Here is a 27,652-nt window from a genome sequence, read left to right as displayed (position 1 = left end):
CCTCTCTGGCTGTCTGCTTGGCTGCTTTGTCAACCGCAACACTTGCCATAATTACTTAATTTTCGTTGGAAATGAAATTCACTTTGCTGGCCCAAAGACGTTCATCGTTTGTCGTTCGTCGCTTGCCTTCTACTACCTCGCTCTCGCTCTCTCTATCTCTCTCTCTCTCTCTCTCTCTCCCACCCTTCGTCTGCCGTCTATTTTATATTCCAATCTCTTATCGCGCTTCGCTGCTCATGCGTCGATTGTCCCGCTGCCGTTGCCGTTGCCATCTGAAGTGTCCTTTTGCAAGTTATTCGCGTTCCACCCACTCAACTTGAGTTCCACTTGGCATATTGTTTAATTGTTATCAGTATTTTAAGTGTGCAACAAGTTCCACGCTAACAATTTGCCACATACACTTCAAATTAGAGAGAGTATTTCAAGTCGAGTCACAAGTTTTGATTTTCTCTGATTGCCCCACTTTGAGTTGCGCTAACGCTGACGCTGATGCTGACACTGACTTTGACATTGACATTTTCTACATCTACATAAGCACCACTTCAGAGCAGAGGCTCAAAGCAAACCGCAAAACTTTGCTGGCAATCGCGCATACGACACGTAAGCCGAAACGCCAAAACTAAACGGTGCGCAGACTTTGCCACTTAAAACGAAAATCCGCTTTACAACCACATGACTGAAGTGCACAAAAAACAAAATAAATGCGAGTGCGCAAAAAAAAAAAGAGTAACTGCTGGAAAATGTAATTAAATAAATACGACAATACGATTAGGATAAAGCGCTGTCAATTGTTTAAATGATTTGGATAAATGGTGGGATTAACTACTTAAATACTGTTTTTGTTATGTTCGTCAATGAATACGTAATTAGACATATTAATAAAACGTATTAAATATCTGTGTGTGTTTGTGTGTGTGAGTAAATACTGATTCATATTAGCCAAATATTGCGAGTAAATCAAACTCGATCAGCGCAGTGAATTTTGATGTACAATTTTGACATAACGATTGCTTAATAAGTTACTCCATTGAGTGCACATATTAAGCATACGCAGCGTATGCATGTTTCGCTTTTTCTCTCTCTCTCTCTCTGTCTGTCCATCGATGAGTGTCATGGTATAGTGAATGAATGAATGAATGATTCTACTACCTGCTTCCAAACGATTGCTCGTCATCGGAGAACAGCTGACCGGTCGCTAGATGTAGTAGCAACTCCTCGCTCTGGAAGCTTGCCGAGCGATAAAGACTCTCCAAAGCGGCTGAATCGGTATTTAACCCTCCGCTGGTCGTGTTCGAGCTGCGACCTTCAAACGACAATGTTGAGGTATCGCCAACATCTGCCACATGCTCATCTTCCTCATCTTCTTCTTCTTCTTCATCTTCATCATCATCATCATCATCACTGTCATCATCATCATCGGCTAGCTGTTGCTCTCGCTCTTGGATCGATGTTGGTGTCGTGGAGAGACTTTTACAGCTGGCACTAACGCCGATGGGCAATAGGTCCATTAACTGCGTGAAGCGGCGTAATCTCCAATTGTTGTTCTTGTTGTTATTATTGTAGCTATCGTTGCTGCTATTTTCGTTGTTGTTGTCGTTGTTGTTGTTGTTTGTCATATCGTCCAGTTGTCGGCCATAAAAACAGCAGCAGCAGCAGCAGCAGCAGCGACAATGAAAGATGTTCAATGGGAAGAAACAACAACAGCAGCAGGCACACAAATTACATGTGAGTTTTACAGAAACCGAAAATTGTCTTGAATAGGCAAGCATGTATACATATAGTATATAAATATACAATATAGTACTATATATCATATACATATACACACATATGCAAGCCGTCTTTACATTTGTTGTTCTGCGTATTTGATTTCGGCGCAATTCTTTTATTGCTTCCTGCCGCAGTGAAAGTAATTTAGCATTTCTGAGTTCTCTGTGCGTACAGTCAGACTTGCCTTAATCACATTTTGTGCCAATTCATTTAACACTCTGCATAAATTCCGTTTTACAATCGATCAGAAAAGTGTTTCAAATGCAAATAGATTACTTTCGCTTACGTATTTGACAATCAGACGTAGACAAACTTCGATCAATTCATGGCAAGAGCATTGAAACATCGGCAAGCCGAACATTTTTTTGCGCCTCTGAATTTCAGCATATATATACTATATATATATATGCATATATATATATATATATATATATATATATATCTGTACATATGGTATGGCAGCGTTTAGGCGTGGATTTCTCGCTCATCATGTTTTTCTTTAATTTGTTTGAGCTTTCGTCTTTCTGTTATTTTGTTTTTCCCATTGCTTTGCGTTTTGTTGTTGTTGTTGTTTTGTTTTGGTTTTTGTTTTTCGTTTTTGTTTTTTTTAGTTGTCAGGGAATGTTACGCTCTTTTTTATGGCCTTTTTTTAATGCGTCGTAAAATGAAAAGTTTTCGTTGGCTTTTGGGCTCGGTTTTAGCATCCTGCCACCGCCTTTTTTGGCTTTCGAACATCAGCTTCAGCTTGTGCTTCAGCTTCAGCTTCAGCTTTAGCTTGTTTGTTTGCTTATTGTTCTGTACACAAATGTTTACGTTTTTACATATTTGCACTGATGAACACAAAGTCCTTTACGCTGAGTCCATGCCAGCTTTTGTTTGCGCGCATATCCAACTTTTTTGTTTTTTGTTTTTTTAAATTGCATGCGGGAGATGCAGAAAACCAACAAAATAAAACCAAACAGACAAATACACACAGTATATGATGCAGGACGAAGAGGTGGGCGAGCGAGTGTGAGGAAGGCGGGTGGAAATGATGAGCAAATGAGCGATAGTTTTGCGGTTGATGAAAGCAAATGGCATTAACATTATTATTCTTGCTGTGGGGGTCAAGAGCTTATAATTAGCGGTAGCCCACAAAAGTAGGCAACACATTTTTAGCTAAGCGCATTATTCACTTAAAATATTACTGTACAAAAATATAGTGTTGAAATAATAACTTAAGCTCATGGCTTTGCTAATGTACAAGTATTTTAGTTAACATTATTTATGGAGAACAAGCTTTTGGGATATATAAACTCTGAGATGCAGAAAAAGTTTCGCACATTTAAAAAAAAATAGAAGAATTAAATGACTGGCAGATAAATGCAACAAGTTTTGTCGAGATTTCAAAGGATTTCAAAGGATGCATAGTTTGCTTGAACAAGACTTTGGACCAAGAATATTTGCCAAAGAAACACTTCACACACGAGTGCAACAAGTCGTCCTCAGTTGTGGCAGTTCTTGAATCAACCAAATAAACGAAGAGCCAGAGAGAATGAATGCAACAAGTAAACAAATAGTGTACAAAAAATAGAGAGAAAAAAAGGGAAAGGCATCCATCAACTGTCTGTTCAAAAGGTGGAATGCGGAGAAAACATGAAAATGTGTGTGCAAAGGCAACAGCAGCAACATAAATTGCACTCATTAAGTTCAGTAATTGCAAAAAGCTGAATGCGAAGAGCAGTCCAACATCAATCATGCCTCAATAGTTGTCATAGTTACCTTTGTCAAGTCAAGAACAAAATGAACAGAAAAGCACAACATCTCTTCACTCAATCTCAATCAACACACAGTTGCAAATAAATCAGTCATATTTCTGAATTCTTACGCGATATGAATACAAAAACCACTGCTTTATATATTTATACAAAAAGTATTTGACTTTATGACAAAGAAGGACTGCGGCTTTTTGGCAAATATTACTTGAAAAGCCAAAAATGAAAATGCAATATGCAAATTACAATAATGCAACACTTTGTTGTGGCTTTCGTTTGTAAATTAATTAACAGAAGCCCAGATAAACAGCAACAGCAACAAAGACCAAAATGCAAATAATAATGCAAGTTCAATAATAAAATTCCAAATGCAAGATATTTGATATATTTGTTGCTTTGCTTTATTGCATAAATTGTTTGTCGCCATTATTCTTTGCCACCTGCTTGGCAACAATTTTGCATTTATTTTGTGCGGGCTTTTTACACACGGCAGCGTTTGAAAGTATTGTATTATCATAGTTTAGTAAATTCATTTACAGTTTCATATTCTTTTCTCTGCCCTCATATTTCCTTTGAAAATTTCTAATTACGTTTGTCCGGGTGTCTATTAGTCGAGCACATTTTGCTATGCATCGCACTTTGCCTTATTTTTATTGTAATTTAATGAGTTTTTAGCCTTGGGACATCGGATAGACTAACGCACAAAACGTTTGCTAGACTGTCTACAACAGCATATGTGTGTTTGTATGTATGTATATACTATATGTATATAAAAATAACTTTCTATATACGTGAAGTTTTTTTCGCTTAGAGCGAAACCAAACAACATCATTTGGAGCTGAGCTCAGCTGAGCTGCCACAATTGCGACCTAATCAGCATCCTGTGTTGTCGCCTTGTTTCCTTCCCCTCTCCCCTCTCCACACATCCTTCACAACACTCTAACACACACATACGCGCGCATATAGTCAGCATTTTTATGTGCGTGTTATTCGCATTTGGAAGCCTCGGGGGCAAATCAAGTGCAAAACTTTGTTGCAACATTTCAAACGTTCGCTTGGCTTATTGAATTGAATTTGCTTTGACCAAAGGACACGCTAACAAAAGTATCATAAATTGCAAAAAAAGAAGAGAAAAAAGGCACACACAAAACACAACACAAAAGGCACAGCAACGCCACCTGGCGGCGTCGCATGAAAACTGTGTCGATAATTATGCGAGCGTATTTTATGAAAGCAATTGCAAATCAATACGCATATCAATTACATGCAGAGCATGTGTGTATGTGTGAGTACGTCTCTGTGTGTGTGTGTGTGACACTTTGCTTATTAATAAATCAAATGAAAGCCGCACCAAAATGGAACTAACTTGTCAGGAACGTGGCTGACATGCCAAAAATGCTAGCAATGAAGTCGCTGCTCGACATGTTGCACAGGCGGCAAAAGAGAGAGAGTGCGAGTGAGAAAGGAAGTGTGTATGCATGAGAGAGAGAGAGAGAGAGAGACACACGCACACACATACACTCGTTAGTTAGAGCTCAACCTTCACATGCATTGCAGCTTTCCTCTCATACATTTCCTGATATTAATGTCAATTTCAAGGCAAAATTAGAAAGAAAAGTTTTACTGCCTAAGCTACAGCTTTGCTTGCTATCTCTCTCTCTCTCTTTCTCGTATCTATCTCTCTTGCTCTTGTGCTGTCTGTCTGCAGCCAATGATAAATGAATCCACATTGTTTCTGGCATACACTCGTTTGCAACTGGATTACATTTCCCTTCCAACACGTAATCCAAACAGTTGTGTTGTGTGTTAACTTCGTAGTTCCAAGAACCAAATCGAATCGACTCGAATCACATTCAGTTTAGTTCAGTTAACCCACAAAAGCAATAACATCTAATAATAACTATGGTCAGCATCTGCAAGCAGCATGATTAATGGGTATCTTAGACACATCAGTTCATTAAACATCAAGAAAAGATTCAATAAACTGAGGCTGGCAATGAACTCGTTTCGCAAGTGTTGAAGACTCGTCAAGCTTAATAGTTATAACCAAAAAGTATTGTACGACTAGCTAAATACCCTGTAATAATATAATCAAAACAATTTAAGCAATTGTTTTGTCTTAAGCACAGCATTTAAGCTCTAGGCCAATTGAGAGCGTTGAGAGAAGCAAAAGATGAAGACGCAGAAGCAGCGATAAGTCAGCTGAGAGAAGCAACAGCTGCTAACTGAAGAAGCAGCACATATATAAGGAGCTGCATTCAATAGACTTAAGCCATATGATGGAAAAGCATAGAAGCAAAAGGGAAAAGCTAAGCTTAAGCTGTGGATTGAAATAGACAGAAAAAATTGGGAAAGAAAAAATGAATGAATTGCAAGTGCAAAGCTGCAGAAAACAAGAAGTTAAACTGAAAAACGAAAAAAAATGCTAGAGAAGTGAAGCTAAAACAAAGAAAAAATAAAGAAGTAAAGCATTGAAATTGAGAAAATAAATAAGAGAAAAGTCTAGAGAAGTAAAGCTAAGAAAGTTGTAAAAAAATGTAGAGAAGTAACGCTAAAAAATGAAAAATCTAGGAAATCAAAATTAACAAGAAAAAAATAGAAGCTAAATTCAGAAATTAAAAAATTAAAAATCGGAGAAATAAAACAAAAAAGGAAAGTGAAGAAGAAACAAAATAAAGAAGTTATGTACACAAATTAAGAAACGAATCTAGGTAGCAAAGAATGAAGTAGAGATGTTAAAGTAAGAAGTGAAGTATCAAAACTAAAGAAATCAGGGAACGAAAAAAAGAATTTAAAAAAGAGAAGTGAAGAAATGTGAAGCTTCAGAGAAAAACAATTTTAATGCGGACTAAACAAAAAAATTAATCAGATATGTAATCATCGGGTATATTCCAGTCGAGTACCGTAAAAGCAATTAGGAAAATGCCATAATTTCAAGAATATTATTAGAATGCCACACAATACGTAACCACTCAAACGTAAGCATTCACCTTGCCATCTGCTTCACCTTATATTTTTTTTTTTGCACCCACGCACTTCATAAATTTGTGAAAATTTCATTTCAATTCATGAGCTTTTGCTTATTAATTTGGCAAGTAGGTTAAAGACAGCTTGCTGTTGCTGTTACTGTTGCTATTCTGAAAGCTGCTCAATGTCAAGGGAAGCTGGCAACATTGCGTTGCTTTGCTGTGCTGAGGCAACTTGCAACTTTGTACGTTTGGCTTATTTTAATTATGCGAGGCAAGGACCAAGACGATAGAGAGAGCGAAGGACACGAACACAAAGTCTGGCCTTAGAAGAAGGGGCCATAGAATTGTTTTGCTTTTGCCAAGTTTTATGGCAAAGTAGAGGGCGGGCAGGCGGGCAAGTCAGGAAAAGCAACTTGAGTCAAATTAGCAAACATTTTGCCAAATATTTGCAGACGAAAGTCTTCTTGCCGCCGTCTCTTGCCGCATGCCAATTGGCCAAGCGCAGCGATCAAATGAGCCGCAAATGTGTACACAAGTGTATCAAGAAATGTCTAAGCTAGTGTAAGTGTGTGTATGTGTGTGTATGTGTGTGCGTGCGTGTGTGTGAGTGTGTGACAAAGTTTTTCTTTTTGGGGGCTTAGGCAAAGCCAAATGCCGCAAAACGCTATGGCAACAACTTGGCAGCCATTTAGGTTGCGACTCTTTCGATTGCTCAACTCAACTCAAATCTACCGCAAAATATACCAAATCATCACACATACGCGTATGTGTGTGTGTGCATGTGTGGAGTGCAAATACTAAATTAAATGCCATAAACTGATTTCATTGGAATTAACAAAGTTGCGTTCTTTTTATCTTGTTTTGCAATTGCAGCTAATGGACACTCACTGAATCCTTTTTCCATTTAACTCTCTATGTCTCTGACTCTCTCTCTCGCTTTATATTTTGTTTCTTTATCTTTGTCTTTGCTAACTTCACTTGCATTCACTATTGCTTTGTCAGCTCACCTGTCCAGCCCGTTGCTGTCACACTCAGTTAATAGCTTAGCGGTCGCTTAGACTAAAGTTGAGATATGAGCTCTAGAAGAAACAAATGCAAAGCCCAACGAAGCTGCTCGAAGCGACGAAGAAAATACACTGCTAATATATCAAAACTCTTATAGACAACTTTTGAAATTTGAAGAATAAATATATAAATAAATAAATATATACATATATTTCCCACAATCTTTAAAGATCGCTAGAATCAACTAAAAATACAGATAGCTAAAATAGTATTTTTTTTCACATAGTTTATATATTGTCTATGAACGACATTGTAAACTTTCAGCTAGGGTTAACACGAGTGTAAAACTAAGCAAAGTTACCAAAATTATAACAAAAAGATAGTTTAATGGAATATCAACAAAAAGAGTATAAAAAATGTAGCATAGCCAAGAGGAGCAGCAATTGAAATACACATCAAGTATCCGACATGTATGCCGGCATCTGAATGTATGTGGCAGTGAGAGTGTGGCGTGTGTGTGTGTGTGTTTGTGTATATGTTTGAGCACGTTAAGTGTATGTGCTTTGAACTTTTCATATTTACATACAAATGTGTTAGCAATGCCGCTGAAAGACTGTCCGTCTCTCTGTGTGTGTGTGTGTGTGTATGTGTGAGTATGTATTTGTGTAGAGAAAGTATGTTTGCTTTTCGTTTTGTTTTGTTTGCGATAAACCAAAAAATAAAAGAGAGCGAGGCGACCGCGAGCGAGCAAAAAGTGCGGGAAGCAGAAAGAAATAGGCGATAAAATAAAGAAACCCAGCATGACTCTCGCCTACCCCCGCCTCTCCTCCCCCCTTTTGCTCTCTGCTCTCTGGTGTGTGTGTGTGTTGATTTCATTTCAGCATGTGTGTTTTTTTGGATTTTTGGTTACTTTTGGCAGACCTTTCCCTAGAATCCCAATGCAAACGAAATTAACTTATGCCAATGGCTGCGGAACGAAAGATGTATGTACATATATAAATACAACGACAGCTTCCCTTACGCTGAGAGATTGTCTTTCTGTGTGTGCGTGCGTGTGTGTGTGCCATAGAAAAGCAAACACAGCAGCGAAGCTAACCAATTTATCAAGCAATTTATGTCGCCTATCTGCACGAAATTGTGACAAATTGCTGTGAAATTTAAAAGGTATTCCAAACGCTTTAAGCTAAGGCAATCCATTGTCTTTATATAATATGTTACACTAGATACACACAAAGCAATTATCCAAGTACGAATACGTGGCGCATTGATAATCTTGTGTGCCTTGAGGCTACTCATTACAAATTTCAGCTTCGCAACTCAAACACGCTTTGAATTGTGACACTGAACCACTTGTGAACCGGTTCAGTATTATAAGTTGTTTAAATAATACATTATTAAAATGACAGCAACGGAGAAAATTAATACTTTATTTTGATGATTTCGCTAAACAAAGTTAATGTGACGATAATCTGCAAATAAGCTTTTTTCTTTTCCTGAACCGGTTCATAAGTTAAATTTTGGATTCTTTCAATAGCGTACTGTTTTAATCATATTTTGCTCCAAATAGTTTTAATCAACGCCTTGAAATATTCTTAACAATTACAGAAACACAATAACAACACGTTTCTTTTTTCTTTTTGTGAACCGGTTCACATTGGTCATCATTAAATAGAGCTCTCAAATAAGCTACATCTTTCCGTAAGTAGTTTCAATAATTGACCACTCGAAGTTTACGTAAAAGAACAGCCAAAAAAAAGAGTTAGACAGAAAACCATCCGCGAACCGGTTCGCTGATAATGCCACAAGACGAGCACTAAACTCTGCAACTTTCACAGACAAATCACGGCAGGTGGCTTTCCAAGTGTTGCAAGTTAAAACAAGAGTTCTCGCTAAGATGATTACAAAGTTTTAGCTGCAGCTCAAATTGAGCGAAGAAGTAGAAGAAGAGATACCAACTGGTAACTCGGCAACTATTTGGCGACATGGCATCGCTGTGGCATCTCTCACAGCCATTGCCACAAGCAACTGATTGGCGGCCAAGCCGAGTGAGAGTTGCTCACTCAACTTAGGCGATGTTCTGTGAGGTCTGCGTGGCGTATGCTATTGATTTTGTGCCTGTGACCCAAATCGAGTGGCGCTGCACAAACAAAAAGACAGGTCAGGCACAAAGGCCGCAACAGCAGCAATAAACTGTGGATAAAACAGAGAGAGAGAGGGAGATAGAGAGAGAGAGACAACCAGGTTGTAAGACGTTGTTGGCATCATGCATAATTCACGTGCGCCTTGAAATGCTGTTTCAGCTTTCAACTTTCTTTTTGTTTTTGGTTTCATGCTGATGCCCAAAGCGAACTTGATTCTCTGGGGTTTGACTATTAAGTAAATAAGCAGTTGCTCTTCTAATAGTGGTTATTATGCTTGAGCCCCACAAAATGAGTTAGTTCATCTTTTGATTTAAACCCACATTTTATCGCTTGCCTGTTTGTCCGTTGTCTGTGGGCTTTCTCTGCCCATTCGAATCTCTAACAGAGAATATATTATTTTCATATTTATACGCATAGAGAGAGAGAGAGTCCTGGTTATTAAGTGTTATTAACATTTTATGTTTGCATTTGCTGGAAATGTTTCATATTGCGCATATGCAACGTGTCCAGCAGATACCTTGAGTTTGTCTTTCCCCTAACATGCTATATATTATGACACATTTAACTGTATATGTGTATATATATATATATATATATATTTCTCATAGGCATCTAGCGATTTGGACAGCAGCACAATGCGACGGTGTCATAAAATTAACCAACACAAAGGCCCCATTAACAGTCTGAGCACTAAAATTCCAAAGTGCCCTCAAAATGCTTGGCCATAAACGTGGCAACGCAGAAAAAGAGTGAAAGGCGGAAAGCAGCGTCTGGACATCTAGCGTCGAGTAGCGTTACTAATGTGCAGCTGTTGTGCTTTAGATAAGCTGAGCGATCATCATAATAGACGCATCTAAATGTTAATTAACATTGTCACTGGCTGTTAGGAAGCCAACAGACAATTACTATGTTATGCGCATAAAACTTATTTGTTAACATTGTGTAAATGTGTTTATTTCTAGGAGTTTCTACTGTACACTTTTTTACATTTATGTTCGCCATTTTCCATTACATTTGAATTGACCATCAAATTGACACTTTTACTTTTGAAACGATTCAAGCGAAAAACAACTGCATAAATTCTAAAGAGCCATAAAATGTGTGACAAGCAGAGCAACATCATGTGAACCTAACATACAACGCATGGCAACCGTCGAAAAAGTATGCCAAAAATGTTAAGAGTATGAGAGTGAAAGATACAAGAGAGCGGAGGAGAAACTGAGACTAAGCAGGGAATGGCAACATTCCGAGCATTCCTGAACACTTACATCAAAAATATTTCAAATGAAATTAGTCAAGCTAAACATACTCAATTTGTTTCGTTTTAACAATTTGTTTCTGTTAACAGAGCATGCCAAAAATGTTAACAATCTGACATGCTTTTCATCAAAGAATGCAAATGTTTGCCAAACAAAAGCATGTAGCCAGTAAAACATAAGTTAATTCAAATTATGTTCACAATGCGAAATTATCATTAAAATAGTAATCACGAGAATAAAATACTGTAGTAGGACGTGTGCCTACACACACATACATACATATACTTTAACTCGATGCTCGCTCGGCTATCCGAACTCTCTCTCTCTCGATATTGGCTCTCTTTATCATTTCTCTCATTTCACATTCTATGTTATACATATTTAAGCTATACAGTCAGTCTTGATCGAACAGCAGAATAAATCGGACGCTAAAATACAATTAGTGTTGTTTCATTAACTACCACAATTTCAGAAGTGGGATAGGCTAAAAAAAAAAAATGAACACGTCTACATTTGAGAAATACACTACGACACAATTAAAGAAGTGGCTAACAGCGTTATGTTTGCCCGCGACGGGCAACAAGGCAGAATTAATAAAACGATTGCTCGATGTTTCACCAGAGATGTTTGAAGAAGGAAGCAACGATTTATTAAATTTGGCCAATATTTTGTCTGGCCAAGAAAACGAATTGCCCAACAACATCGAGCGTCATGATCAGACTCAAAATGTTCCCGAAAATTCTGACCTAGGTGAGAGTATTCGCCAGGATTTGCTAAACACTATTCAAAAGCTGCAAGAAGAATTACGTTTAGTCAAAGAGGAATTGCGAAATTCTCAGAACAACGCAGCTGCACATCAGATGTCTACAACAGAAATAGACAACAACAACAACGGCGCCACACAGTTTTTGCGCGCAGCTGCACAGCGTTCGGCGCCAGAAGTAGCGAATTTGGGCGACAACAACAACGACAGCAACGGGATCGACACAAACAACAACGGCGCCACACACACTTACTCGATTTGTGCACAGCGTACGGCGCCAGAAGTCGCAAATTTGGGCGGCAGCAACGACAACAACAACAACATCAGTAGTTCTCTATGTCAAGTTATGGGCAGCACTGGAAATGTAACGGACAGTACTGTAGAAGAAAAGAATGAACTAAAGGAAGTAAAATGTGGATCAGCGGTCTCGCTCACACTCGCAAAGGAAGCTACGCTGGAGTTCGACGGAAAATATTGTGCACGTATTTGGGTAAACCAACTCAAAAGCGTTGCAGATATGTGTAAACTTGACGAAGAGTCGCTTCGGATGTTATTGGCCGTGAAGTTAAAAGGAAACGCTCAGCACTGGCTTCATGCAAATTCAACTCGCTTGCGTGAACCTTTTCACAAGCTTTGTGATCAACTGATAATAACATTCGGCACTGTAGCTTCGACGACAGAACTACGACGAAAGTTTGAGCAACGAAAGTGGCAACAAAATGAGCGTTTTGCAATGTACTTCGAGGAGAAGATCGCCTTATCACAATCCATTACACTGGACAACGATGAGCTTTTGGAACACATTATCGAAGGTATACCGGAGCTGAACTTACGCAACCAGGCGCGCATTCAGAGATTTGGAGATCCAGAGCAGATGCTACAAGCTTTTGCACACATATGTCTTCCGAAATACGATGCGATAGAGGGTACTAAGATGACGGCGGAGAACAACGACAAGTGATGCCACAACTGTTAGGAACATAGATTATTAGGCAACAAATATTAGGAACACAGATTGTTGGGCAACAACTGTTAGGGACATCAACTGTTAGGGACATCAACTGTTAGGAACATAGATTATTAGGCAACATATGTTAGGAGCACAGACTGTTAACGATAACAGAACGAATAATGAAAACAAACTGTTAGGAAATATTTATGCTAAACCACAACTGTTACGAGATTGTTATGCTAAATCACAACTATTAGAGGATCAATTTATTAAGGGCGATAGATTAAATGAAAAAAAAAACTTTTATGGAATTATTAGAAGAAAATAATTAAGAACAACAAAGATTTATCAAATTAGTAAACTCAGCTTCTACTTCCATGTTTACATGGAAGAAACTTTTCAATGTTTTAATCAGGCAAGAATTAAATAATAAGTAAAAATGTATAAAAATTTTTTACTGTACGAAATAATAGTAAAAGTATTAGTTAAGATTTATTTTTATTCTTTGTAAAGTCAAGATCAGGAGATCTGGTTCGCAGGATGGCCGAGTTGTAGTAGGACGTGTGCCTACACACACATACATACATATACTTTAACTCGATGCTCGCTCGGCTATCCGAACTCTCTCTCTCTCGATATTGGCTCTCTTTATCATTTCTCTCATTTCACATTCTATGTTATACATATTTAAGCTATACAGTCAGTCTTGATCGAACAGCAGAATAAATCGGACGCTAAAATACAATTAGTGTTGTTTCATTAACTACCACAATTCTATGTATAAAATGACGAACTAAAGAGCAATAGTTGACAACCAATTACAATTACAATCTGACATTTTACAATCATCATATTGTGACAGGCATTAACGCGCGGTTTTATTAACATATTTATTAATCTTAATGCAATTGTAATATTATAAATTACGCGAATTATTAAAATGGCATTTCAAACGTCAACAACAATTTGCAAAAATGTGAAATTGAAGCGAGTTCTTTAACCACAATAACTCGCTTGCTGAGCACGCGATAACAATTGCTTTTGCCGTTGAGTTTACTGTGGCTTTTGGCAGTACATCAATCATGCGGCACTTAAGCAGTTGCTAATTGTAAGCAGCTGATATGCGAGACTAATTCAATGAGCTGCTAAAGGAAGTAACTAACTATGTTAAGTATGCATATACGGTATTATGACTGATTGACTCTCTGGCTGACTAACGAACTGAATGTATGACTGGCTGATTGATTGACTGACTGATTTTCCGGCTGATTAGCTGATTGATTTATAGTTGGCTGACTTATTTACCTTACTCACTATCTTGTTAACCGATTGGCTCAATAACTTTATTGAACTGACCTGATTGAATGATTGAAAAAGCTGAATGACTGAGTGACGGATTGATTGACTGATTTATTGATGATTGACAAACTGACTGACAGAATGACTGACTGATTGAATAATTGACTGACTCCCTTACTAACTACCTTATCACCTGACTAGTTCGCTGTATTTATTGTTTTGACATGATTGATTGAATGATTGAAAGACTAATTCACTGATTGAGTAATGGATTGATTGATTGCTTTATTGAATGACTGATTGACTGACTCATCAAATAAGTGATTAGCTGACTCAAAGATTGATTGACTGAATGATGTCGGATTGACTCCTGAATAACTGACTAACTTATCAACTGACTGACTCCTTAACTTAGTGCCTGATTGTCTGACTGACGCCCTGACTGACTGCCTGACTGACTAACTAGAGTACTAAATGACTCCGGCGAAAACCCTCAGAAGTAGCCTTGACTAAATGAAAAGCGCATTACGTACATCCGCAGACACCCAGAGCCCGCATCGTGCAGCATCCTGTTGCCGCACGAGTGACTGACAGCAAGGCAAAAGGAGCAACATCGAGCGAGCGAGGGAAGAAGGGTGAGAGAGAGAGAGAGAGAGAGAGAGAGCGAGGAAGAGACTTTGAGCGGAACCTCAATGCGTTTAAGCCAATTTAAGCATTTGCACGGCGCGCTCTGCCACTTGAAGGCGACACAAAGTCTGCGTCTGAGCCCCAAGATGTTGTTGGCTTAAGTGTGGCATTTTTTGGGGAGGGCATGATGGGGAGACAGGGACGTAGGAAGGGTTCAACCATGAAATATGCAACAGCAGAAACAGCAGATAGAGACGAAGGTAGAACATCGCATGTGGACAGATGCCCTGTGCAAACAGAAAGCCTTGCTGCCAGCAGCGATTGCGTTGCTTATATTCCATGCAGGCGCCAGCAGCCGCAAGACGCAAGTACACACACCCACACACAAACTCAAAACACACACACACAGTGCATATGCAGCACCAACTTAAAAACCAAAAAAAAAAAAAAAACAAAACAAAACAAGAAAAAGGCAACTTTTTTTTTCTGTGCCCTGCTTCTACTTCAGCTAGCAGTTGAACTGTTTGCACTGCTTCCATCAGAAATACCCTTGCCCTTGCCCTTTCCACCCCTTCCCCTGCCCCTATTTGGCTGCCACCCGCAGCTTTGGAGCGACGCTTTTATGGACAGCGTGCGTCGACGCTTCGTCATTGTTTGGTTTTTATTGATATGTTTAGCATACTTTTAGGCTCTGGGCAAAGCTTTTATGTGCAGCCATTAAACACACAGCAGCGTCGAGCCAAAGCATAGCAGCTGCTCTCAGCTGTCCACTTGCTGTGCTGTGATGTGTTGTGTTGTGCTCTGTTGTGCTGTGTGTCTGGCGCCCAAGCAAATCCCTAGTCATCAATATAAAGACTCAGCAGAAGAGGAAGAGGGGGTGCAGAGTTAACATATCATTGATGACACTGCACAAAGTTTGTGTCTGCTAACTGAATCTGTTGCGCAACTTGGCGACATTTAAATATAAATTAAAAAGTTACACATACGACGCGTTGAACAAGCGTGTAAACGATATGCCTAAAAAGGGCTGAGAAAGGCGAGAGGCGATGGAGAGAGGGAGGGAGCGAGGGTGGGACATAAGGTCACAGTTGACATTTGCATATTGCCATTGTGACAGGCAGACGTCGAGCGTGGAGCTGTTCAGCGTTCAGCGTGTCGTGTGAGTCAAGAAAGTCGCATAAAAAACTCGCGCAAGCACACACACACACACACACCAGCACACACACCAACACTCAAACAATGTATGTGTGTGAGAGCACAATTTAGCGTGACAACAATGGAAAAACGACGCTGCCATTTCAACTGCTGCCTTCTCAACCTCTCGTATTATATTACGTGTTTTTTTTTCGGCGTCGTTTCCCCACATTCAAAACTTAGTCCTCTTTCTTTTCTCTCGTTTTTTTTTTTACAGCGCATTTCGAGTAATTAAAATTAAAAGCACCCAACGATGAAGAATGAAGCAAGTATGGTTGAAAAACAACAACAAAACAGCTAGCAAAAGCAGAGCATAAGCAAATGACAAAAGGTAGGGAAATAAAGTGCTAACAAACTATAAAGAATTGGTGGCAAGTTGGCAATCAAGTTGCCTCAAATTAAATAATGCAGCCTAAAGAATGCTCTCGCCTTGCCCCAAATTATACCGTAAAAAAAAACTTAAGAATTTAAATGGGTAAAAAGGAGCAAGCGGGTGAATGTTATAATTAAAGACTATATTAATCATAGTTAATAATTATTATTATTACAACATTATTTTTGGTAGGAAATTTATAAAAGTTTATTTTTGGTTTTTCAGAAGTTGATTCCTAAAATTTATGTTGCAAAATTACGAAATAAGATGCTAAATTGAAACTCAATAGTAATGAAATTTTCCTTAATATAAGTGTGAAAATATCCTTTAAAGTCCTTGTAAATTAGTCAATTAAAATTAAAATATATATATAATCCATCAATAGTAAGGTCTTAAATATCTTGAAATAATAACATAAGTCTCTTGAATACTGAAAATACCCTTCTGCAATTCAATTCATGCGAACTCAATAAAAAGGAAAAACGCAAATGGGAAAAAAACACCGCAAAGTGAAAAGATGATTGCAACTTTGCAGCTGCTTTGTAGTGACAGCGTTTTTTCTTTCATTTGTCTCTGACTGTCAGTTTGAGTGTCTTTTTAGTGGTTCATTAGCTGTGGCACTTGCGGACAAATGTATGGCTCATAAAGGAGATCAATAAATGAGAGCAGCAGCAATAGCTAGCAGCCAGAGTAACCAGAGAACAACAGCATCAGCAGCAACATCGACAGCGACAGCATCGGGTAGCTAATAGAATCAGCAGCAGAAGAAATCGAAATTGAAATGAAATTCCAGGAACGAAAGCAAAAAAGGGGCAACAAGCAAAACAACAACAACAACAACAATAACAACGATGATGATGATAGTGGAGTGCTGTGGTGCGCTGCTGTGGTGCTCTTGAGGGAGCAGTAACCTCAGCAACAGCAACAGCACCAGATGAGTGTGTATAGCATACACACACACATATATATACGTGTATGTGTGTATGTATGTGTGTCGTCAGCTGTGCTGTGCTGTGTTAGTTATTATTTCCCTCGAGCTCTGCAATGGCACTCATAATTAAGCGCACTTTGAATTTAATTATAATTATGTGACAACAACAAAAACAGTCAAGCAAGCAACACACACACCCACACACACAGCAACACACTCCCACACTTTGCTGGCCACATTGTGTTGGCTGTATGCATTGTTGCCCTAGTTGTTAGCCTTTTTGCCCGTTAAGCTACATTTGCGGACGCTTTTGAGACATTTTGCATAATCACTTTTTTGGTCCAGAAGCCAGCGAGCACAACAAAGAGTTTGCTGCTGTGATCCACCCCCTTTTCATTTCCCCCTCTATTTTCTCTTCTTCATCTCGCAGTTATTTACCAGCTAAACTGGCAGAAAAGGTTGACAATGGCGTCACAACACAAGCTAAGCAAATAAACTGGCAGCAAAGGCGAAGGCAATGGCAAAACGAGCACAGCTCACAAACGAATCAAAGTTGCTGCATACTTTGATGGCACAGTTAACACACACACACACACACACACACACACACACACATTTACACTCAGCAAAGTTTGGGAATTGGGTTGATAGAAGTTTGACTTGTGCCCAATCAATTTTTGGCAATTAATTCGCGCTAATTAAATGTTTAGCCATATTTTTATTTCATCTCATTTTCGATTGAGTTTATTTGCTACCCTATAGAAAATAATATGCGGCATATTGATTATATTTACAACGCAATGTTAAGGAAATTCCACTTGAAACACTTTGTTATAAAAATATTGATTTCAACGACCTTTTCTTTTTCTATATAAACTATTTATTATATTTTTCTAAAAATAAAGAAAATTGAGACTAAAAATAAAGATTTATTTGCCAAGCGATTCATTAAGAAAATTTTCTCAGTTGAAAAGTGGATAAATAACGAAAAAGTTGTACTAAATATTGCATGTTGAAGATTGACTGTGACCAACTAGCTCAGTTTGTGACTAAAGTAAATTTAATTCAGTAAAGGGTCTTGAGCAGTCAATGCACTCTCTACATATTTTAATAATAACAAACTAAATGAACTGTCCATTTAAGACTACTCAAAATACTGCAGACGAATTATGTGTTTAAATGAATTGCTCACAGGATCACTTATTATGTTTCAAAACATAAAGGGTCGAACGCAGTTGATACACTACATACACTTTTCAATAATAAACTACTCAAACAACAGAGCACACATTATTACTATATTATATCCTCAGTTATTCCCCAGTTCCGTAGTCAATACATTTATTTACTTTTAAGCCATAACACTAGCTAAAGTAACTGCACACAAATTAAGGTTGTCGCAAGGAGATAGACTTAACCAAATTCCTCGAAATCACAGGATATCACATAGTCGAGCATTATAAATGTCATCTGCCCCACAAAATATTCACTTGTTTATTTTGGCGACTCCCAGAGCAGAGCAGAGCAGAACAGCAGCTTTTTTTGGTTTGGGGTTTTGGGTTTTGGCTTTGCAGGCAAATTCGATTGGGAAGAAAGATGAAAAGCGTAGAGGGTCAAAGGTCGCAGGGCGTGTGATACATTCGGCAAATGCCGCTGCTACAATTGGCATTCCCAAAGCGCGACGCCAACGCCAAAGCGAACACGACAACAGCGCAAAAATTGCCCAAAATGCCAAGATGGCAGAAAAACGAAAGAAGGCGAGGTGAAATGGGAATCTAATAATAAAAGTAAAGCAAAATGAAACAAAACGCAACAAAACTGAAATAAACCCGAAGACACCGAAGAGAAAGAGAGAGAGTGACAACAAAATGAAATGAAATGAAATGAAATGTAACGAAACGAAACGATACGAAATGAACGAAACGAAAAACGAAAACTTTTAAGTATGCTATTAATGTTTAATTCGAGTTATTTAAGTTCGGCACTTAATTTAGCAGCAGCGGCAACCACTTCAAATTGCCAAAGCTTCTTCGCTCCCCTTGCTATCTGCTGCTTCTTCTTCTTCTTGTTACACCTTCCCTCTCGCTTACTCATTTCCCCTGCTCTCCGATAGTTGGACACATTCTCTCTCTGTGTGTGTGCGTGACCTTTTCTCATTAAATGTTAATAATAAAAACACAACGAGAACAACAACTGCAGCAATGTGAAAATAACACACTCAGTGTCAAGCCAGAGCGAGATAGCACAACACAGTGTGAGCGAGAGAAAGAGAGAGAGAGGACAAGTCAAAGAGATTTCAGGAGACTGCGGACTGCGACCTCTGTGTGAGTGTGTGTGTGTGTTGGCCACACGGCCTTTAGGCCAATGAAGTTGTCTTAATCCGGTAATTAATTTCTGTGGTCTCCACAACAACAATGACGCTTCAGGGCCTTCAGGGTTTTTCGAATGCTTTGTGGAGGTGTTGTGGAAGAAGAGGGGGGGGCCCCCACGCCACGCCCACCACGAAAGTGGAAAGTTCAAAAAGGGCTGCAGCAGTTGTTGTTGTTTAATGAAACGCAATGAAAGCGAAAAGTGACAGGATAACAAATTAATAAAGTTACGCGCCGATCAACTTCAGCCTAGAGCCACACAAAACTCAACTAGTCTCTTCTCTCTCCCTCTCTCTCCCTCTCTTTCCTTTCTCTGCTTTCTCGCCTCAAGGCTAAGCAACAACAATCAAAGTCTCAATTCAGCTTGACGACGATTTGATTTTGAGAACCTTTCCTTTTTACTACGCTTCCAATGAATTTCTTATTGTGGCCACACATCATAAATGCATCAAATCTCTGCTTAAGTACTTCATAACATACATAATGCTTGCTGCTAGACATACAATTTCCAAGAAATCGGCAGTCCTTTGTTGGCAGCTTGATAAAATAAACAGCACAACGTGTTCCGGTTTCCTTAAGCATAAATTATAATTTCCCAGAATTTTACGTGACACCGATAAGCATAAGATATAAATACACTAAACCAATTATAAATATCGTAAATAATAATCTAATTAATAAATAACAAGTAAGAAAACTGCAGTTGAGTGTGCTCGACTGTGGGATACTCTCTACTAATTTTAAGGAAAAGCAAAGCAATGCTGTAATACTCCTAAAATATACCAAATAATATACTGAAAATATACCGACGTTCATATTTGGTAAATAGATGAAGTACTACAGTTCATATTGTTAATAATAAGCGAAACATTGATGTATTATTCCTTAAATATACCAAATAATATACCGAATATACCTTAAAATATACTGACGGTCATATTTGGTATATCGATAAAGTACTACAGTTCATATTGTTAATAATAAGCAAAACAATGCTGTATTATTCCTTAAATATACCAACTAATATAACGCATCAATACTAAAAATATATACCGAAGACCACATTTGATATATCGATGAAGTACTCTAGGTAATTTTTGTAATACTATGGTAATAATAATATATTCCGTTTGCTTTCTGAAATAAATATCCACTCCTAGAACCAAAAAAAAAATATTCAAAAAAAATGTTTAAATGTTAAACGGAGTATTAAATCGATTTAAAACATAAATCTTGTAATGCTTTAAACAAATAAAATAACATATTCCTTTCAATGCTGCTATATACCTCGTTATTGTTCTCATCTATTTGTTGTTAAACTTTCAAATAAAAACCAAATGCTTATTTGCTGCATTATTTGCGAGATTGCAATCCAGAACACACACTTAATCTACACTTCGCAAGCAGCTTACATATCGTTCGCATTGTGAGTCCACTCACTGCTGACTGCAACCTACTTGAAGGAAACTCGAAGCCATTGTTATTGTCGTTGTTGTTGTCGTTTTTTGTTGTACCACGAAAGCTGCAGCTGACGAACTACAGTTAAAGTAAATTCAATTTGGTCTTTAAGCGAATGCGACACGAACATCTTTCATAAGTACATACTGAACATACGTAAGTAGCTAAAATTTGCTGAAATTGAAGCTAAGTGCTCAGGTAGACTTGCAAACAAATAGAGACTTAATGAGCACATTTATTATGTTATAATACTATGCGACAGTTGTGATATTTTTTTAATTGAATGGCTTAAAGCGTAAGAGAGCAAAGTTATGCACAGAAAACAAATTTATTGATAGATGAAATCCCCAATTGTTTAAAGCGCAATATTATTATTATTAATATTTCTTTATAAGGCTTCTATTTAAGAGGTTTAATAAAAATAAATTGTTGTTTTAGCTACAAAAATGTACCCAATAAAATTTAGATGTTTAAGTGTTACATTGTTTTAATAGCATATAAGTAAAAAAAAAAAACCAAGTTATAAATATACAGTCGAGTGTGCTCGATTGTGAGATACCCGATACCCATTGGGAAAAAAGCCGCTCGGTATTATTCCTAAAATATACCAAATTAACACAACCAAAAATACTAAAATATATCGAAAGCTATATTTTTGATACATTCATATAGTACTACATTCATGATATACCGTAGAGTACAAAATATACCAAATTGTCAGCCAAAGTAACTAATTACTCTTCTAATTAATTACTCTTCTTCATCATTCTTGCAAGCCAATTGATGTGTCAAAGTTTTATTCATTTACTTCCACTTCTACTAAGCAATGACTTAATACTTTGAATAATTTAGGTGCATATTTAAGTATTAAGATTTCTGCTTATAAAAACAAGAGTTTAATACATACTCTGTTAAATCTATGTATAATAACTAATCAATAAGTTCTGATTACTGCATATATTAATTAACTATTCATATGTGGAAATTGTAATCACAGAACTAAAATTTGCCTCGTTCAATCTTTTGACGGACAATTGCTTCGAGGCCTTATTTACTTATATATTATTTCGAAATTATGATTGATTTTATTGTATATTGCAATTGAAATGCGATATGTATGTGTTTATTGAGAAAAGTTCGCGCCTATTTGCTAGGCATATTATTAATGTCACTTGAGTTGAGAGTCAAAAGTTCAGCGGGTCAGTGTTCGGGTATTTTCCATGGCATCGAGATAGCCAGACAAGGAACAAGAAAGCGAAATAAGCGAAATGAACAACAACTGAACAACATTTATAGAAACGCATGAAAATTGAATTCGCTGAAAGCGAGATGAGGGATTTGCTTGGAACAACAGTTGAGCTAAGGCCACCTGCTGCTGGCCTCAAAGGTAGTCAAGCAATAATATACAGCAAAGAAGAAGACACAGAAGAAGACGCAGAAGACGAAGAAGAAGAAGCAGGAGTGTACTATTCACAAAATGTTGCTGCATTTCAGCAGCCCGCTGGGCGAACAAGGCAAAAAAAAAAGGAATAAAAAAGAAACGCAATAGCAAGAGCCGGAAACGGAAATCGCTTGCCCGACGGATGAGGCAACAGCTGTCGCTGACATTGAGACAACACAAACGCCAAGCAGAGCGAGTGAGATCGAGATAGAGAGAGAGAAAAAGAGAGCACAAAGTTGAGAGGAAATAAGAAAAGAGGGGAATAAAAAAAGAAGGGAAAGGAAAAAAAAGTCGCATTTGTTGCGCTTTGCTCTCTTGCTGCTCGACTTTGGCGCCTGTCTTTTGTTAAATGTCAATCGTCAGGCATCAGACTAGTGTGTGTGTGTGTGTGTGTGTGTGTTACAGTATGTGTTACACTTTGTATGTGTGTGGGCAGTGGCTGCAATAGCTGCTGCTGTTGGTGTTGCTATTGCTTTTTACGCAGCTGGCGACACGCAGCACGCAGTTGGCTTTACCGAATCGATATCAATCAATACACCTTCCTTGCTCCCCTCCCTCTCCTTTCCACACCTGGCAATTGTGCTGTTGTTGTTGTTTCATTTTTTTCCTGTGTGTCCTCTATGTGCGTGTCCTTTGAATTTGTGTGCACGCTTAAAGCGCGATGTAAGTAAACTGTTGCACACACAATGTGCGAAAATGCAGCGCACAAATGTTCCATTCACCATGAAAATTAATGACGCTGTTAAACAGTCAAAAGTATTCAAGTGTTTTTCTTCCTTTTCAACGCCTGACAAACTGTTGAAGCACTGAAGCGATTTATTTGAATGAGCGCAGTCAAAAACTGAAACTAAAACTGAAACTAAAGCTGTTAAGCCGTTAAGCTCTTAACTTGCCAAATTGTTAATTTAACAAGCAAACAAACTGTCACAGCACTTGAATCTCTCTCTCCCACTTTCTTCCTCCCTCGTTCTCTCTCTTTCATTCTCTCTTGCTGTCTATTTCTTCTTTTGTCTTTGGCTTCTGCACTCAATTAGCTGATATAAATCATATATTTCTCCTTTGCCATTTAATTGCAATGCCCTGCAGAAAACGCATTTAATTAAACATCTCGTAATGCTCTGAATATGCGGCAATCAACATAATAAAGCAGCGACTGCATTTAATGCAGCTACTCATTTAGCAGTGGCAACAAGGCGAAATACAAAATTAAGATACGAAGCATAACAGAAAGTTTAGAAAAACAGACAAACTAAAAATAAACAAAAAGTTGAGTAAAAATATAATTATTTAAATAAATTAAATTAAGAGAATACTTCTAGGAAAGCTACACTCGAGTGCGTTAGAACAATAAAAGCAAAACCAAGCTGTATTCTTACTAAAATATACTAAATGAATGCAACAAAAATACTAAAATTATACCGAAAATATAACGATATCGTACTGCATGAAATATTGTAAACCAAAGAAACTAAAACGCGGCTGTAGCTGTTTTTTTTTGCAATATATAAATGCAAATAATTCAAAACATGCAAAAAGAAAAACATCAAAAAAAAATTATATGAAATAAATTTGAATTTATGAATTAATTGTAAAGTTAGGTTACCCCAATGAATTGTTGATTGTTTCGAGATGCTATTAAACTGTCATTTGAATTACTCTAATTTTTAAATATATACATATAATCTCTGCATGTGTCAACACATAAACAAAATCGAGCTAAAGCAGTTGTTAATTTGTTAACTAATTGAATCGCAATAAACTAACATTTATCCGCAAGTAAGCTGCAGCAATTGCAGCTGTGAAGCTAAAAACAATCCAAGTGAAGCGTGCTCTGCAGCAATTGTAAACAATTTGTAAGCTGTTAAGCGTATTAACACTACAATAACACGACCCTTCCCCCCCACTCCTTCTCCTTTCCATTGCTTCATCTAGATAAACAAGCATAGATGAGCACTGCATGTGTATATGTGTGTGTGTGTGTGTGTGTATGTTATGAATGCTAAACTAAACTAAATTGATTGCCCACAAAAAAAGTGTGTGTGTGTATATTTTTTTTTTTTGTATTTTTTGCTGCTGCTGTTTTGGGGTCACGCCTTTGGCTTTGGCTTTGGTTGGCTTGTTAGTCCGATACTCGGTATCAATTATGTCATGCGGCAATCCACTCAACCGCTTACCTATGTTCATGAGTGTGCGTATGTGCGTCTGTATGTGTGTCGGTGTGTGTGTGTGTGTGTGTGTCAGCTGATGTCCAGCAACATATTCGAAAAGTGAAAAGCATTACAAAAATTTCAACGTTTCTGGTATTGAGCGTTGAAATTTCAATGGCGATTTATTGCCAACGTGTCACACAAGTGTGTATGTGAGTTGTACGTGTGTGTGTGTGTGTGTGCGTTGGAGTATATAGATTTATGTATCTGTGCTGCTGCTGCTGCTGCTGCTGGTTGCCTTTATTTTTTTGTAGCGACACGCAAAAATCGATGATGCGACGACCAAAATAAAAGCCAACAGCACCCACAACAACAACAACAACAGCAACAACGACAGCAACAACGACAGCAACTCAATGTGATAGATACATTTGTTGCTGTTGCTGTCTCGCTCGCTCTTGTGTTCACCTGTGTCGCATGTGACTGGACGCTGAGACAAAGATTCCCTTTGAAGTTCTCACTGTGTCTGCGTGTGTGTGTGTGTATTTCGCTTCTTCAACTGGCAATTAAGCAAGAGCCAAACAAAAACGAAGCAACAGACCCTTTAAAACAACAACAAAAGAACAAACAAGAATCAATTGAACTTGATGACGTCATTGGGCTGCCTGTGCCACGTGCCCCACAAAAGGACGTAGCAGCAACAGCAACAGCAACAGCAACTGTGCCCCAAAGCTGCCAGTTGAACGTCAAAGTTGCCCCCAAGCTGAAGGGCAATGGGCGTGGCAGGCAGGCAGGCAGGCGGGCAGGCAGCTGCTAGCTGCTAGCTGCCAGCTGCTTGCTTGCTGTATGTTTTGACTGGCATTACACACGCACATTTACACACAGACACACACACACAGTCGTACCACTCAGTCATACACTGCCTGACCCCGCCATCCGCAACTCGTATAATTATTTGCTCAAATCGCACAAAAGTATGCAATGCTTTTTTTGCTCGCGCGCATGCTGCCATTTTAGAATGCCAACAACTACAGCAACAACAACAACAACAGCAACAGCAACAAGCAAAACAACAAAAGTGCCAGCTTAAGAATGCGCCTGAACAACGGCAGCAACAAGCACCAAATGCGACAGAGAGGGAGAGAAAGAGAGAGAGAGGGGCAGCGTGCTCGGCTTTATTGTGGCTGCAAAACGCAAAGAGAGAAAACACAGTGCAATTTCCCTAACACAAAAGCGGCGGTAATAACGACTACACCGAAAGTGATCGACTTGAAAATACTCTGCCTTATAAACTGACGAAATTTCAAATATAACATGATAACAACAACAACTTTAATTTGAAACAATCTAAACATGAACAACTTTTCCTAAATATCACGTTCCTTGAGCTGGATAACTCATAACTCTTTTTGTAAACATTCCAAGCAGCAGATAATCGTTCGGAAAATAAAGACAATTTGTATTTCAATTCAATATGTAATACATATTATACTTGCAATTAACTATAAAAGATGACCTAAAAGTTGCCATCTACGAAGCCTTTCCAAATGTATATAGCTTAATATTATATTTATTAGTAAATCTGTTATGTAATTTTGACCAACTATAAAGATGTATAAAGATGACATACCGAAACTAGTTTAAACAAAATAATAATAATAATACAGCTGTAATAAACTGAGCTATTTCAAAAACAACTGCTGAGAATACAATAAATACTATAGAATTAATAATAAATATGTATTTTATTGATTTGCTCACACTTTCAATTGCCTTCCAAATGCTTACGTTAATTACAGCGCGCCAGCTTTTTATTGTTCAACTCAAAAGAAGTTGCAAATATTGTCTTTGTCCAACTTTCGTTCCTTCTGGCCAAGTACTACTGTACGCTTGTAATTCATAAAAAAGTATACTAATAAAAAAAAGGAGAACAAGGAGAAAAATACCTAACAAGGGAAAATTCCTTTATTTTTTTGATTTAAGTTGATTTAATTTGCGCAGCACGGTTTTTGGTCGCTTTGCCCAATGGACGAATGAACAAATAACTGTGGCGTACACACACATACATAAAGATAATGTATGTGTGTGTGTGTGCTCTGTAAGCCTTGACACTGGTGCGAGTCCATGCGTGCCAGTGAGTCAGTCAGTCAGTCAGTGAGTTGGTCGCTGGTTCGTTTTGCGTTCTCGTTTTCGGTTTTCAAATCATGTCACGTTTCTGGGTTTTACTTCAAATGCCATTTGGCCAATTGCTTTTTGCGCCTATACGTCTAAACATCTATGTGTGTATGCCTCTCGCTCTCTCCATCACTCTCTATCTCTTTCTGTCTCTGTCTCTGTCTTTGTCACTCTATCGATGTATCTCTCTTGCATATATGCGCTGCTTTAGCCAGAATTACCAAGTGCATTCCCAGACTCAGCAAACAAGCGCACTTTCCCTGGCAATTGATTACGAGCTTGTTACCTTGACTGAGACCTGAGAGCTAACTCTGCATTCAACTGACCGAAAATGATGCAAGGACGAGACGAGACACATACACACACACGTACAGAGACAATCAGTAGCTGCTGCCTGTGACATGTGTCAACTGGCAACTGGGAAACTAAACGCTGCACATTCGCCTTCTCGCTTTTGGCAATTTGCATTGGCATTGCAGCAATTCACGCGACTCACGACAACTCAACTCTCACAACTCACAGTTTGCGACTCGATAACTTTGTGCCACAGCGAGAAAGAGGCAACTATGTATGAATGTCGCGCAACCCAAAAACTTCATGTGACAACACAGATGTTCGATGTTGGCCGTGCATTGGGCGCAATTCAAACACACATGGCTTACAACCGCCATGTCAAGCCCAGACTTAGCCTACACACCTACTCACCTACTCACCTACACTTACACACACACTCACACATTGGCACCCTAAACACCCCACACACACACACTCATTGCGACACTGACAAGCACGCGAATGAACGAACATTCAGCACAAAGTGAAAAGCAAATAAATCCGTGAGCCAAATGGGAGTTAATGCGACTTGCAGATACTCTGCAGTATACTTAACGATTATCTAATACACAAATGAGGGACACAACATATAAATAAGTATCATTAATTCTTATAGATATGACAATAAATATTATTTTCCCTAACTATAAATTGAAAATTGAAATTACAACAGTTTCAAACCTAACGGCTAA

At 38.2% G+C, this 27,652-nt stretch overlaps 1 protein-coding gene across 2 annotated transcripts in view; it reads right to left on the bottom strand.

Moving 5' to 3' along the window:
• Window positions 1-27,652, bottom strand: part of LOC133849143 (uncharacterized) — a 71,564-nt gene that overhangs the window by 32,982 nt on the left and 10,930 nt on the right. The window contains exon 1 of one of the 2 annotated variants that reach the window (XM_062285040.1): window positions 1,150-1,651. The exons of the other annotated variant lie outside the window; for it this stretch is intronic. Coding sequence (XP_062141024.1) covers window positions 1,150-1,616 — 467 coding nt within the window. The 5' untranslated portion in view covers window positions 1,617-1,651. Of the gene's footprint in view, window positions 1-1,149; window positions 1,652-27,652 lie in introns of those variants that run through there. 2 annotated transcript variants of the gene reach the window in all.

Source organism: Drosophila sulfurigaster, chromosome X, assembly GCF_023558435.1.
Source record: "Drosophila sulfurigaster albostrigata strain 15112-1811.04 chromosome X, ASM2355843v2, whole genome shotgun sequence".
Classification (NCBI taxonomy): Eukaryota; Metazoa; Arthropoda; class Insecta; order Diptera; family Drosophilidae; genus Drosophila; species Drosophila sulfurigaster.
Note: the sequence above shows the minus strand (reverse complement) of the source record. Positions and strands in the feature narration are given on the sequence as shown.